This window comes from Crotalus tigris, unplaced genomic scaffold, assembly GCF_016545835.1.
Source record: "Crotalus tigris isolate CLP2741 ecotype Arizona unplaced genomic scaffold, ASM1654583v1 scf7180000019364.2947544272:3078424, whole genome shotgun sequence".
In the NCBI taxonomy this organism is placed as follows: Eukaryota; Metazoa; Chordata; class Lepidosauria; order Squamata; family Viperidae; genus Crotalus; species Crotalus tigris.
Window position 1 is genome coordinate 1,319,590 of NW_024097500.1, and position 11,720 is coordinate 1,331,309.

At 57.1% G+C, this 11,720-nt stretch overlaps 2 protein-coding genes across 6 annotated transcripts; both read left to right on the forward strand.

Annotated features, from left to right (window-relative positions):
* Positions 1–198: 198 nt before the first annotated feature.
* On the forward strand, positions 199–8,484 carry LOC120316419 (tubulin polyglutamylase TTLL13-like). 5 transcript variants are annotated; one of them, XM_039362005.1, is made up of 15 exons: positions 199–887; positions 1,036–1,076; positions 1,542–1,660; positions 2,225–2,355; positions 2,478–2,634; positions 2,737–2,880; positions 3,119–3,204; positions 3,688–3,913; positions 4,433–4,617; positions 4,806–4,994; positions 5,102–5,285; positions 5,810–6,010; positions 6,939–7,281; positions 7,770–8,010; positions 8,245–8,484. In XM_039362005.1, exons 1-15 carry the CDS (start codon positions 322–324, stop codon positions 8,414–8,416), a joined length of 2,985 nt encoding a protein of 994 aa, XP_039217939.1. In that variant the 5' UTR covers positions 199–321; the 3' UTR covers positions 8,417–8,484. The 5 variants fall into 5 exon arrangements, with proteins under 5 accessions (XP_039217939.1, XP_039217941.1, XP_039217940.1 ...); XM_039362007.1 differs by having other exon boundaries at positions 7,890–8,010; XM_039362006.1 differs by having other exon boundaries at positions 2,809–2,880.
* Positions 8,485–9,127: 643 nt separating this feature from the next.
* On the forward strand, positions 9,128–10,515 carry NGRN (neugrin, neurite outgrowth associated). Its single transcript, XM_039362097.1, has 3 exons — positions 9,128–9,418; positions 9,492–9,602; positions 9,693–10,515. Exons 1-3 carry the CDS (start codon positions 9,309–9,311, stop codon positions 10,168–10,170), a joined length of 699 nt encoding a protein of 232 aa, XP_039218031.1. The 5' UTR covers positions 9,128–9,308; the 3' UTR covers positions 10,171–10,515.
* The last annotated feature ends 1,205 nt before the right edge of the window (positions 10,516–11,720 follow it).

Genomic DNA, 11,720 nt, shown 5'->3' on the forward strand with positions numbered 1-11,720 from the left:
CCCCTCGGCCTCGCCAGCGCCACACCGGCAAACCCCAGCGCGCGTTCCGCCCAATCCGACGCACCTTTCACCCGCGCTAGCCGGGCGTCCTCTCGCTCCCGCCGGAGGGCGCCTGAGGACAGGACCGGGACGGCTTCTTCTTCCGGGGCGGCCCGACGCTCGCCCGTGCTGGGGCGGAGCCTGGGCCCGCGGCGAAGGCGTCAAAGGAGCCGTCCCCCAGAGATGACGAAAGCACTCGGGGCCTCCCGCCGTCGCGTGCTTCCTTGCTATGGCGCCGCGCGCTTTCCGTAGGCAGCCTGAGGGGCGGGGCTCCTGGTCGGCATGGAGACGGCGTCGCGGCCCGAGGAAGCCTCAGGTGCCGCCGCCGCTGCTGCCCCGCGAGAGCCGCCGGGCTCGGTGAGCGGGGGCGGCGTGCCCGGGGGCGCGAGAGGGCGGGCAGGTAGGCCGCGAACGGGTCTTTCCCCGGCCCGTGCGCGGGGAGCCTGTCCCGGTTCGGCTCCCCGGGCGGCCGCTGACGAGGTGGTGGGCGGGCGGCTCACAGTAATAATCGTTGCGGTTGTCATAATGGCTGCCGCCGCCGCCGCGCCGGCGCCCCGGCCGGTGCTCTTGGCGGAAGGGGCCGAGAGGATGAGGGTCGGCCGCGAAGAGAGCAGCGACTCCGAGAACGAGAGCGGCGAGGAGGAGGACGAGGAGGGCGGCCTGTCGGACGAGTCTGCCAACGAATGCCTGAAGAGGCTGGAGGCCGAGCGGAAGGAGCCTCCGCGCGGCTCCTCTCCGGACAAAGGCCCGGAGCCCAGCCGGGAGCAGCCCGGGGCCGGCCCGGAGGAACGCGCGGTGGAGGAGGGCGAGCCGGAGGAGCCCCGGCCGAAAAGGAAGCGGAAGCACCGGTGCGCTCCCGGCGGGCGGGCGGGCGTCCCCCGGGCCTCCTCCTCCTCCTCCTCTTGGGCCAGCCGGGACCTCTCCTTGTGGGGGGCCCGCGGCGCCGGCGGCTCCCCCTCCCGCCCCAAGCGACGCCCTTCTCGGTTTCCCCCCCAGGCTGCTTTCCATCAACCTGGTGAACTGCAAATACGAAAGCGGTAAGTGAAGGCGGCGTCCCGGCGCTTTCCTCCTCCCGCCCGGGCACAGACGCGGGGTGTTCACGGGATGTGCCACGACGCAAATTGGCACAGAATCAAAACAGAAGTGAAATAACCGGAGGTAACGTGGTTTTCTCCCCGGTATAAAGAAGTAGCTCTCCGGGGGTTTTTTGGAGTCTGTGTGGAGGGGGAAGCATCCCAAAGGAGGATGTAATGATACTTCCTTTATTAGCTTTGCGCAGTAATGCGGGAATGATCCGGGGCGTCCAGTCTGGGCCAGGAGAGCCACTGGGTCCCTTGCTGGCAAACGGAGGATTCCAGGGACTCCCTTGGAGGGCTGAATAATCTGAATGATCGTTCCTGATGCTCAGCTGTGTGTAGCTTCTGGTCTCCCAAGCAAGGCCAGAAGATCACCTGGATGCCTCTTGGAAACAGCTTTGTCCATCTGTTTACTTTGCTCTGCAGTGAGGCGTGCTGCTAGGCGCTGCGGCCTGAAAGAAGTGGGGGAGGATGAGGAGTGGACTGTTTACTGGACGGACTGCTCGGTTTCACTGGAACGTGTCATGGAAATGAAGAGGTTTCAGGTACCCAGCACAGCCAGGGTGGAGGGAGCAGAGAAAATTAAGAGTTCTGATTTCAGTTCTTTTCTAGCTTGGGAAGGCTGGCAGACTGCCAAGCTCTTAAAGTGGGGAGCCTTCTCCTGGAGCTGAGGACTTGGGAGAGGGAGAGGCTGCGGCACTAGGATCTGGGTTATCCCAGGGCTGGGCTTATACTGCCCGTTCCTTGTAGCTCCCAATAGTGGGAAAAGATTAGAAGAACCTCAGAAGAATGCAGAATAGGGATTCACCAGAGAGGGGCCATAGCTGGGTTCCTATTTATAGTATTTTCCCCCCATATACTTTTATGCAGCAGCTCACTTTGTTTAGTTATTGGGTGAAATGAATAAAAAGTTACTAATGTGCCTTTATTTTTTGTGAAGGTTGGGGCTTTTTTTTACGTGTTCATAATTATTTTCTTAAATGTTGAAGCTGTTTGGGAAGTTGTATCCCGTGACTGAAAGGTGGGGCAAAGATCCTGCAGAGCAACAAAACGAAGAAAGCTAGGCAAAGGCACTTCCGTTTCCTTCTCCTGCTTTTGCTTCATTCCAGAAAATCAACCACTTTCCTGGCATGGCTGAGATCTGCCGCAAGGACCTGCTGGCCCGCAACCTCAACCGGATGCTGAGGCTGTTTCCCAAGGAGTACTGCATCTTCCCTCGCACTTGGTGCTTGCCAGCTGAGTGAGTGAACGAGAGGCGGCTGTGGTCGTACCAGCCACAGAAAACCCTCTCAGTTGACGTCAGGGGAAGCCGGAAGGACACGGCGTCTGTTACACGCCAGTCCCTGTGTTGTCCTTCTGCAGCTATGGGGACTTCCAAGCCTACGGACGAATGAGGAAAAACAGGACGTACATTTGCAAGCCAGATAGTGGCTGCCAGGGGCGGGGCATCTTCATTACCCGGAACCCCAAGGAAATAAAGCATGGCGAGCACATGATCTGCCAGCAGTACATTACTAAGGTAGGCCCAGGAGAGTTGTCCGGCCCTGTGACAGAGGGCAAGAGCCCCAGCTGAGAATGTGGTCTCGGGTGCAGGTCCTCAACTCCCATCCTCTCTTTGTAGCCCTTCCTCCTCGATGGCTTTAAGTTTGACATGCGTATTTATGTCTTGGTCACCTCCTGCGATCCCCTGAAGATCTTTATCTATGAGGAGGGGCTGGCGCGCTTTGCCACCATGAGGTACATCGAGCCCAACAGCAACAACCTGGTAAAGAAGCCCAGGAACTGGCATTCGCTTTGTAGGAAGATAAGCTCTTGGTGTCTGATGGGGCTTTGGGGACGTCTGTGGAGAACCTGACACGGTGAACGCCGTCCTTGGGCCTGCAGGGCTCCCCGGACTGGCAGACCTGGTCCCAAGGAGAAGGTGAAGCAGGTGGGCAAGGGGAGAATTGCAGGGGCTTCAGGAGTGGAGAATCAGGCTGCCCCTCCCAATGTCTCTCTCACAGGATGACATCTGTATGCACCTGACCAACTATGCCATCAACAAGCATAATGAGAATTTTGTGCGGGATGACAACACAGGCAGCAAGAGGTATTGCTTGTACCCATTCCCTTGCAGGAGAGCGGGCAGCACTTCTGCTAGTGTGTGTGTGGGGGGGGGGGTAATAGGACACCAGGTGCCTGAGAAGGAAACTTCACTTTTTTCAACTTCATGGCTTTGAAGAAAGTAGTTGACTTGCCCCATCTGTGGGGCTCCTGGGGGGGGCCACGAGGCATGCCTGCGTCCTGGTGGGAAAGCCTCTGCCAAGATCTCCATCTCAGAAGGAGCTGGGAGAACTCTCCCTGCCCTACACCAAGTGGCCCTACCCACTCAGGACAAGGCTGGCAACCGTGGGGCTCTCTTTCCCCCCTTGGTGGCTGGGAGGGAGGGGGCTGCACCCAAGGGAAAGCAAGACTCCCTGGAAGGGCCTAGCATTCACGGAGGGAGGGGGCTGTTGCTCAGGGAGTGGTCCTGGGGGAGGGCAGAAGTAGACTTGCTCCTGCAGTAGCTCTTCTCCCTCCCCTGACCTGACAGGAAGCTGTCCACCCTGAACGCTTGGCTGCGGGAACATGGCTGTGACACGGCTGAGCTGTGGCGGGACATCGAGGACATTGTAATCAAGACTCTCATTGCTGCCCATCCGGTTCTGAAGCACAACTATCGCACTTGCTTCCCCAACCACGTCTCTGGCTGTGCCTGCTTTGAGATCCTGGGCTTCGACATCCTCCTTGACCGGAAGCTCAAGCCGTGGCTTCTGGAGGTAGGTGGCCTTCACAGAGCTGTCTGGCCCCGAGACGGGTGAGAGGCAAAGCGAGTGAAGGAGCAGGAAGGGCGGCCCACCTTCGGCTCACCTGCTCCGGTGCCTGTTGAATTTTGAAGGGAACGGGAACAAGGTCCTCCTCAGAGATTCTGAAAGTTTGGAGGAAGTACGGCAATCTTTTCAAACATCCATCAAGCAGTAGAAACAGGTACCCGTTCCTGTTGCCAGCCCTGGCTGACTGCAGGTGTCAAGGCCTTCCCATCACCCCTTGGGCAGAGAACTTTCTGAGCGCTTCTCTTTGAGACCCAAAGGAACCATTTCCTCTGCCTGAAGGGATACTCATCTTTTATTCGTAGTGGTAGTCTCTCCTAACCTAGGTCCTACGTACAGCGTTACAAGCTGGGTTTTTTAGGAAATAAAAAAAGAATAGATATCAAAGAGATTTTGTGATTTCCAGGGTTCCTCAGATCAAAATGAACACGAGTGCTGTCTTGGGGGGGTCTTTGATCCCTCTTTCAGGTCAACCATTCCCCCAGCTTCACCACGGACTCCCGTCTGGACCGGGAAGTGAAGGATGCCTTACTCTGCGATGCAATCAATCTCATCAACCTGCGGGCCTGTGACAAGAAGAAGGTGCTGGAAGAAGACAAGAGGCGGGTGAAGGAGCGCCTCCTGCAGCCCCACCAGCAGCCCCGGGAGGCCAGGTAGCTCTGTGAGCCCCTCCCTCCCCAGAGAGCACTCGGCACCCCCTGTCCAGTAGAGAATCCGAACGATAGGCTGCTGCTGCTGTGTGTCTATGGGTGTGTCTGTGTGTGTGTGAGGCCCAGGGTAGGAAGGCTCCTTGGGGCACAGCGGATCTGTGGTTTAAGGCCAGCCCTTTGCTATTTCTCAGGCGTGAACAGATGGAGAGCAGCCAGGCCGCCTGGCTGGCCCAAGCAGAGAAGTACGAGAACAGCCACCTGGGCCACTACCGGCGCATCTTCCCCTCACGTGGCACTGAAAAGTACAGCCCCTTTTTCAAGCACAGTGGATCCCTCTTCCAAGAGACGGTGGCCTCCAAGGCCAGAGAAGAGTGTGCCAGGTACCCGGCTGGGAGGGGTAGAAATGGGGCTTTCGGGTCCTAAGGGACCCATGGAAGTGTGAGACCGGCCTGTGTGACTGTTGACTGGGTGGCCCTTTCTGCACCAGGCAGCAGCTGGAGGAGATCCGTCAGAAGCAGGAGCAGAGGGAGAACACAGCTGGGAGGAAGAAACGGGAAGTGAAGGAGAGCTTGCAGGGGGAGTCGGCTGGAGAGAAGTCTCAGGAGAAGAGCAAGGGCAAGGTGGCCCTCACCCGAATGGCGTACAGCCACAGCAAGACCTGGAACCCCAAGGTGCCCTGCAAGGATCTCTCTAGGTGGAGGAGGACCTCTAGCAGGGTGGGGGTGGGACGCCCCCTTAGCTTCTGCACAGCAAATACATTGATTTTTGCCCAAATGAAACCCAGACGGAGTTCCACACAGTGCTGCATGAACTTGGGAGAAATAGAAACTGATCTCAATTGTTTTTGCCTTCAAAAGAAGCCGCCGGGGGGCTGAGATCTGATTTTGAGGATAGTGTATTGCCCCTTCCCTCTCCTGGCTGGCTCACTGGCTGCCCTTGCGTGATGGGCAGCAGCCTCAGTGGGGCCTGATGTGCTCAGGAATCAGCAAGAACCCTTCAGGCTTGGAGCTGCAGAGCAGCTGGCTAAAGTGAGGCCCAGCACAAGGCAAGCAAACGGGGGCCGGAGCCCGCCAGCATCAGTTCTAATCTTAGCAAATCAAAGGCTCTGGTTTTGCTTTCTGGGGAGTGTTTGAAAGTTAGTGTATGTGGGCATATGTGAATTTTCAAATTAACAAGCTGCCGTTCTGCTTCCTAGATGGCCTCCTTGCAGTATGACAGCATGACTCCCCAAGCCATAGTGGAGGAGGAGGAAGTGGAGAGAGTCAAGGCCCTCCTGCGGCGAGAAAACCTCATCCGGGGGCTTGGCATTGTTGACCAGCTGACCCGCCTGCTGCACAGCACTGAGCCCAAGCCTGTGGAAGTCCAGAGGCCCCACATCAACGTCTCTGAATGCCAGGTGACCCTCTGCACAGGCCTGCCATCCCGGGGAAGGGCTGGGCACCAACGTGGTCCAGGGGGAAAACTCGAGGCAGCCGGTAGCTGGGCAGGATCATTAGGCATCTGCAACCCCAGCTCAGGGCAGAAATTCGGAATAAAGTCTTCCCATCCGATGAATGGGAACCGTCTGCTTCCACTTTCAGCCTGTTTTTATTGTCAGTAGTTTTTTCTAACTTTCAATCAGAGTCTGTCCCCATTAACCTGAATGGATTATTCCACGTTTAGTTTTTTAGAATAGTCTTCAGGGTGACAACCTGTGAGGTGTTTGATGGAGCTGTGGGTTGTCTCCCTCCCTCCCTCCATCGGCCTCTGTTTCTGGCCCCCGATTCTATTCCTTCTCTTCTCTACCAGGGTGTGTTTGCGACCATCTTAAAGCCTGGTGCCTGAAAGAGCTCAAAACACCAAAGCAGAATCCCGTGGAGGTTTTGCTTTGATTGATGTGATCTAATGACTGGCCTGGGACTTGTCTCTGCCACTCCAGAGAATATAACAATCTATTGCCTAATTTGGAAGGGCCCAAATATGTCGTTAATAATTTTCTGATTTGTTTGTGTGCCTTTGAGTCAGCGCTGGTCTCCTGGCAACTTCCTGGAGTAGTCCCTGCAATTTTCCTGGCAAGGCTTTTCAGAAGTGGTTTGTTATTGTCTCCTTCCTCAGGCTGAAAGAGAGGGACTGACCCGAGGTCACCCAGTTGACTCCTCACCTGGTGCCTTATGCACGACACCCAATTGGCTCTCATTTCCCAATCGGAGGCATTAAACAACCTTCCTCCTGCAGGGCAGGGCGAGACTTTGCGGAAAATCTGCACCTTTCAGAGTTTGGGTACCGGTGGATGGTGCAGGAAGGTAGTTTTCCCCAAACTTCAACCTGATCTTTTTGTCCTCCAGCCCCACTTTCTCCAAGACGTGTTCAACAATCACAACACCCAGGACCTGATGACCCTCGTCCCCCTATCCCTCCTAAGGGGCTCGGCCCAGGAGCTTGGCCGCCAGATCCTGCAGCAGCAACCCACGGCACGCGTCCAGCTGCTGGGAAACCAAGGCTTCATCCCAACTATCCTGGGGGCCCTCTCGGGCCTCGGCCCCCCTCGCGAGCCACAACTCCACTTCCAGCCACATAGGAACTTTGGCTGGCTGGGCACCACCATGGTGGGCGAACCAGGCACTCTGGCACGGATGCTGAAAGCAGGAGGGCGGCGCTTTGCCAGTGCCAAGAATAAAGCAGAAGGCAGTGAGTGTCTGGCTGGGATCTGGGGACCCCTGCAGGGGCTTTCCCTGTCTGGCAAGGTTCTAGGGCTCAGGAGAACACGAGGGCCCCAGAAAGTGGCAACGGGCCAGGCCAAGAGACTCATCTGGGCACCCTCCTAGCCTGGGCAGCTTCCTCGCCCCCGTCTGCCCTGTGAGGAGGAAACCGTGCTGCGTCTGGAGTTTAGATCTGGACTAGTCAATCCTAATGCAGCTAACGCAGTGGGGTGGGGTGGGGTGGGGGCTGGGAAAGAGGCTGTGCCCCTTCCTACAGTCAGTCCTGGCTACAAGGTCATTTTGCCCCGAGACCCACCCGGCAACCATTTTGGCCACAGAAAAGGGGCAAAAAGGAGGTTCTGGATTTGGAGTTGCTGTGGATCTCGGGGTGCAGCAGAGACTAGGGTCCATTTATGGAATTGCAGATTTCCTGCCTGCTTCTGCCCAAGACCTCCAGCTGCCCGTTTCCTTTTCCAGACAGATTTCCTTCCAGCAAGAGACCCCTGAACATGAGCCCCAGCTCCCTGAACTGCCTGTCCCACCATGGAAACGTCACAGGCACGATATACAGCAGCTTCCCCTTCCCATCTGTTGCAGCTCCGCTCAACCGTGCTGACCTGCATGGACTGGCCATCAATTCAGCTTCGGCCCCCCTCATACGGCGTGGGAGTCCCCATCGTTCCACCACGGTGGCCGCTCTGCATCCCAGCCAAGCCAGGTAGCAGCCCCCTCACCTCTTCCCTCACCCTGAGTTGGGGCCAAGCCTGCAACTCCTAGCCAGCTGGCTTCTTCTTCCTTCAAGAAGGGGACCTGACCCCAAAACTCAGCGGATCCTTGGAGCCCAGAGCTGGGACTGGGTGGGTGCCAATTATTGAGCCTTGAGCTGGGGGGGGGGCAGCAGCAGAGAACAGATCTCTGCCCTGGTACATCCAGAGACCTCCATCTCTTTCAGCCATTCTCCCCAAAACCTCCACCTCTGCAGAGCCGTGTTTCCCCTCCAGCTAACAGCAAGTTCTGAGAACGGTTCTGTGCATTTGGGCTGCACCCCTCCCCTGCTCTCTCTGCAAGCCAGGTTCCCGCTGCAGATGCCAGTTAGCCTGCCCAAGCCTTGGGACAATTCTTGAAAAGCCCTGTGGGCTGGGAAGAGGTTTCTTTTGTAGCCAACTTTATATTAAAGTTTTATACAGTTCTATCCACCAGGGTTTGTCTGTCCTTTCACTTACAAGCTGCATCCTGTCGTTTTTGTGGGGATCCTGAGGCTGGATCAAGCCTGTTTAGTCTTCCAGAGCTTGATAAGGGCAGCAGTTTTATTATTCTTTTTATTATATTTACACGTACCTTTGCACCCATACAGCCTCTTGTTTTTCGCACGTGTTGGCTTCATACTCCATGATTTAACTAGTCTTTCAAAGCTTTCCACGTTGGTAGCTTGTAGACATCTTGCAAAAAAAGAGAGCTCCCAGATCTTACGCGGTTCGTTAGGGGACTGTTGCCGCTCATTTGTGCCTTAGTGCTAATGTAGGATTTTCAGGACAGATACCAAAGGACTAGAACACCAAGGGCGTTGCCAGGACAGCAACAAGTTTGAAGAAATTTTATTAAAATATTGTCCTAGAATGTACAGGTAGCCCTCGACTTACAACAATTCATTTACTGACCGTTCAAAATTACAACACTGAAAAAAGTGACTTATGATCATTTTTCACACTTGCTTCTGTTGCAGCATCTCCGTGGTCACGTGATCAACATTCAGGCGCTTGGCAACTAGTATTTACATTTGAAGGGTGGGGTGTCATGTGATCACCCTTTGTGACCGTCACGTGACCACGGAGCCGAGCGTCGTAGCGGCAAGCGACGCGCGCTCTCCTGCCCTCTGACCCCGTCCGCGGAAGCTCCTTCCGGGAGGGGCGGCGGGAGCGAGCCAGGCGCAGGCGCGGCGGGACAGGAGCAGCGGGCCGGGGGCTCATCCGGAGGGGCGCAGGGAGGCCAAGCCGAGCTCGGGGCCGCCTTCCGGCCATGAAGCCCCCGCGGCTGCCGGACCCGCGGAAGCTGCTGGCCGGGCTGGCGGCCACGCGCGCCGACGGGGCAGTCCCGGCGCCGGACGAGCAGCTGCGGGAGCTGGAGAGGTAAGCGCGCGCCCCTCGCCCCCGCCGGCCGCCCCGGCCCGCCTGGCTGGCCTGACTCGCTCCTCGCCCGCAGGAGGCTGCAGTGTCGGGCCCGGCAGACCCGCGAGCGGCGGATGCGGAAGCTGATGGGGCCGCCGGAGCCGCCCGAGCGCACCTTGACCGTCCGGGCGATGGAGCAGATCCGGTAAGGAGAGCCGCGCGGGAGTCCCGCTCGCCCCGTCCAGGCCGCGCCTCCGCCTGGCCGCCCTCATCTCCCCTCCCCTCCCCTCCACAGGTACCTCCGGCGCGCCTTCCCCGAGGAGTGGCCGGCCGCCCGCCTGGCGCAAGGCTTCGGCGTCACGCCGGAGGAGATCCGCCGGGTGCTGAGGAGCCGCTTCCGCCCGTCCCCCGAGCGGGGCCTGGAGCAGGACGCCCGCGCCGCCGCCCGCCGGGAGCGCCCCGCGCCGGCGCCCGCCGGGAGCGCCCTGCCCGCCTGCAGACCCGGTCCGGCGCCGCCGAGCCCCGCGTCGCCCTCCGGGCTCGAGCCGGACCGGCGCGAGAGCTGCTCTCCTGGGACTCCCCGCCGAGGAGCCCTTAGTAGCGGCTTCCGGGTCCTTCCCACCGGCGAGGAGGCGGCCCGCGGGAGCCCGTGGCTGAGCAGGGAAGGCCGGGCAAAGGGCGCTGCGCAGCCCCCGGAAGGAGGCAACCGGGAAGGGCCGCGAAGGGAGGAGGGCAAGTCGCGCTGGTCTATTTTGCGGCCCCGGCCTGGCTGAGCTCTCCGGAGCAAGACCTGGCCCAGCAACCCCCCTCCCTCCTGGCCGGCTGAGGGCCCAAGAGCATGGGCCCTATGGGCATCTTCGAATTTGCCCTGAATTGGTTAACTGATTATTGGAGAGAAATAGAAGGGGATGTGATGTCTCCCTGATCTCTTTCTGTTCCTTGGACTTTTTAAACAGTGTAGATTGAAGCAATTGACAAACACTGTATATTTTTCTAGTTTGCTGGTTTTTCCCCAAATGAAGCAGTGCTGTCACTCGTCCCTTTAGCAGACAGAAGAGCCCATGGTTGGCCCTGCACTCTTGGAGGGAAAGGGCCCAAATAAACTCTGTCATCCCCAAGCCTCAAGTGTCTTATTTCCAACTCTCTTTAGCGAGAGCTTCAATAAAGACCAGTGGAGTCATGCAGTTCGTGTTTCCAGGCACGGGGCAAAGCCTTCCCCCAATGTGGAATGGATACACCTTGAGCAAGACCTGGCAGTCCTGGGAAGACAGCTCTTCAGGACTGTTCGGGTATGGTGGATCCTGAAAGTCCAGTTTAGAAAGGGATGATTTTTTAAAAAAAACTTTGTTGGGAGACTGTGGTTAATCACAAATACAGAAGTATACAGAATAACAAAGTTGGAAGGGATCTTGGGGGTTTTCTAGTCCAACCTCCTGCTTGAGCAGGAGACCCTACACCAGGGGTAGGTAACCTTGGCTCTTTTATGACTCGTGGACTTCAACTCCCATGGCTGGCTCAGGAATTCTGGGAGTTGAAGTCCACGAGTCATAAAAGTTGTCTAGTCTCCTTTTGAAAGCCTCCAGTGGTAGAGCCTTCAAACTTCTGGAGGCAAGCCATTCCACTGATTGATCTCATTGTTGGGAAATTTCTTCAACAATCAAGTGAACAGTACCCTACCCAAGGAACTGCCAAACAAGGCAATAGCAAATAGCTCAACTTAAGAACCTCCAAGACCACCCCCACCAATACTGATAGGGCCAGCCACTAGAACGGGTGTGAAACTCACGTGATGTGTTGTGACATATTGCGACCTTTTTTCCATTGCCAGCAATGGGGTGGATGCAGTTTCGGCATGACACTTCTGGCCCACGGGCCGGCAGGTTTGACACCCCTGCACTAGAACATCAACTGAGAGCAAACCCCCCTCTTTACTAACATTGATGATGTTACCCAGTTTGGGTAATGAATCATCTGCAAGAAAACAAGTCGTCAGAGAGCACCAAGGACCCCCCAATTGCCTTCTGCCACTTCATCTGGCCTGCTTCCTCCATGTTTCTTTATTGTAGCTTAAGAGAGTAACTTGCCCAAGAGCTCCATGGAGGCTGGGGAGAAGCCCCTGCCCCAATCTTTCCTTGAGAACGTACTAACAGAAGACAGGGCAGAACTCGGTTTTCAAAGAAGCCGTATTCAGATGCATACTAGGGGAGTGTAACACCATTTGATTTGATACGATCCCTCAACAGCAGTACGATTGAGGGCTGCCCTTCCCTCTTTCCATTTCATGGGAGATGAGTGAAAAGACTCCATGTTGTAGCTGAATGAA

Coding starts and splice junctions, on each gene's coding strand:
- LOC120316419 (XM_039362005.1), top strand. CDS start 322: ATGGAGACGGCGTCGCGGCCCGAGGAAGCCTCAGGTGCCGCCGCCGCT. Junction 3,205..3,687: donor GACAACACAGGCAGCAAGAG/GTATTGCTTGTA, acceptor CTGACCTGACAG/GAAGCTGTCCACCCTGAACG. Junction 5,286..5,809: donor GCAAGACCTGGAACCCCAAG/GTGCCCTGCAAG, acceptor TCTGCTTCCTAG/ATGGCCTCCTTGCAGTATGA.
- NGRN (XM_039362097.1), top strand. CDS start 9,309: ATGAAGCCCCCGCGGCTGCCGGACCCGCGGAAGCTGCTGGCCGGGCTG. Junction 9,419..9,491: donor CAGCTGCGGGAGCTGGAGAG/GTAAGCGCGCGC, acceptor CCTCGCCCGCAG/GAGGCTGCAGTGTCGGGCCC. Junction 9,603..9,692: donor CGGGCGATGGAGCAGATCCG/GTAAGGAGAGCC, acceptor TCCCCTCCACAG/GTACCTCCGGCGCGCCTTCC.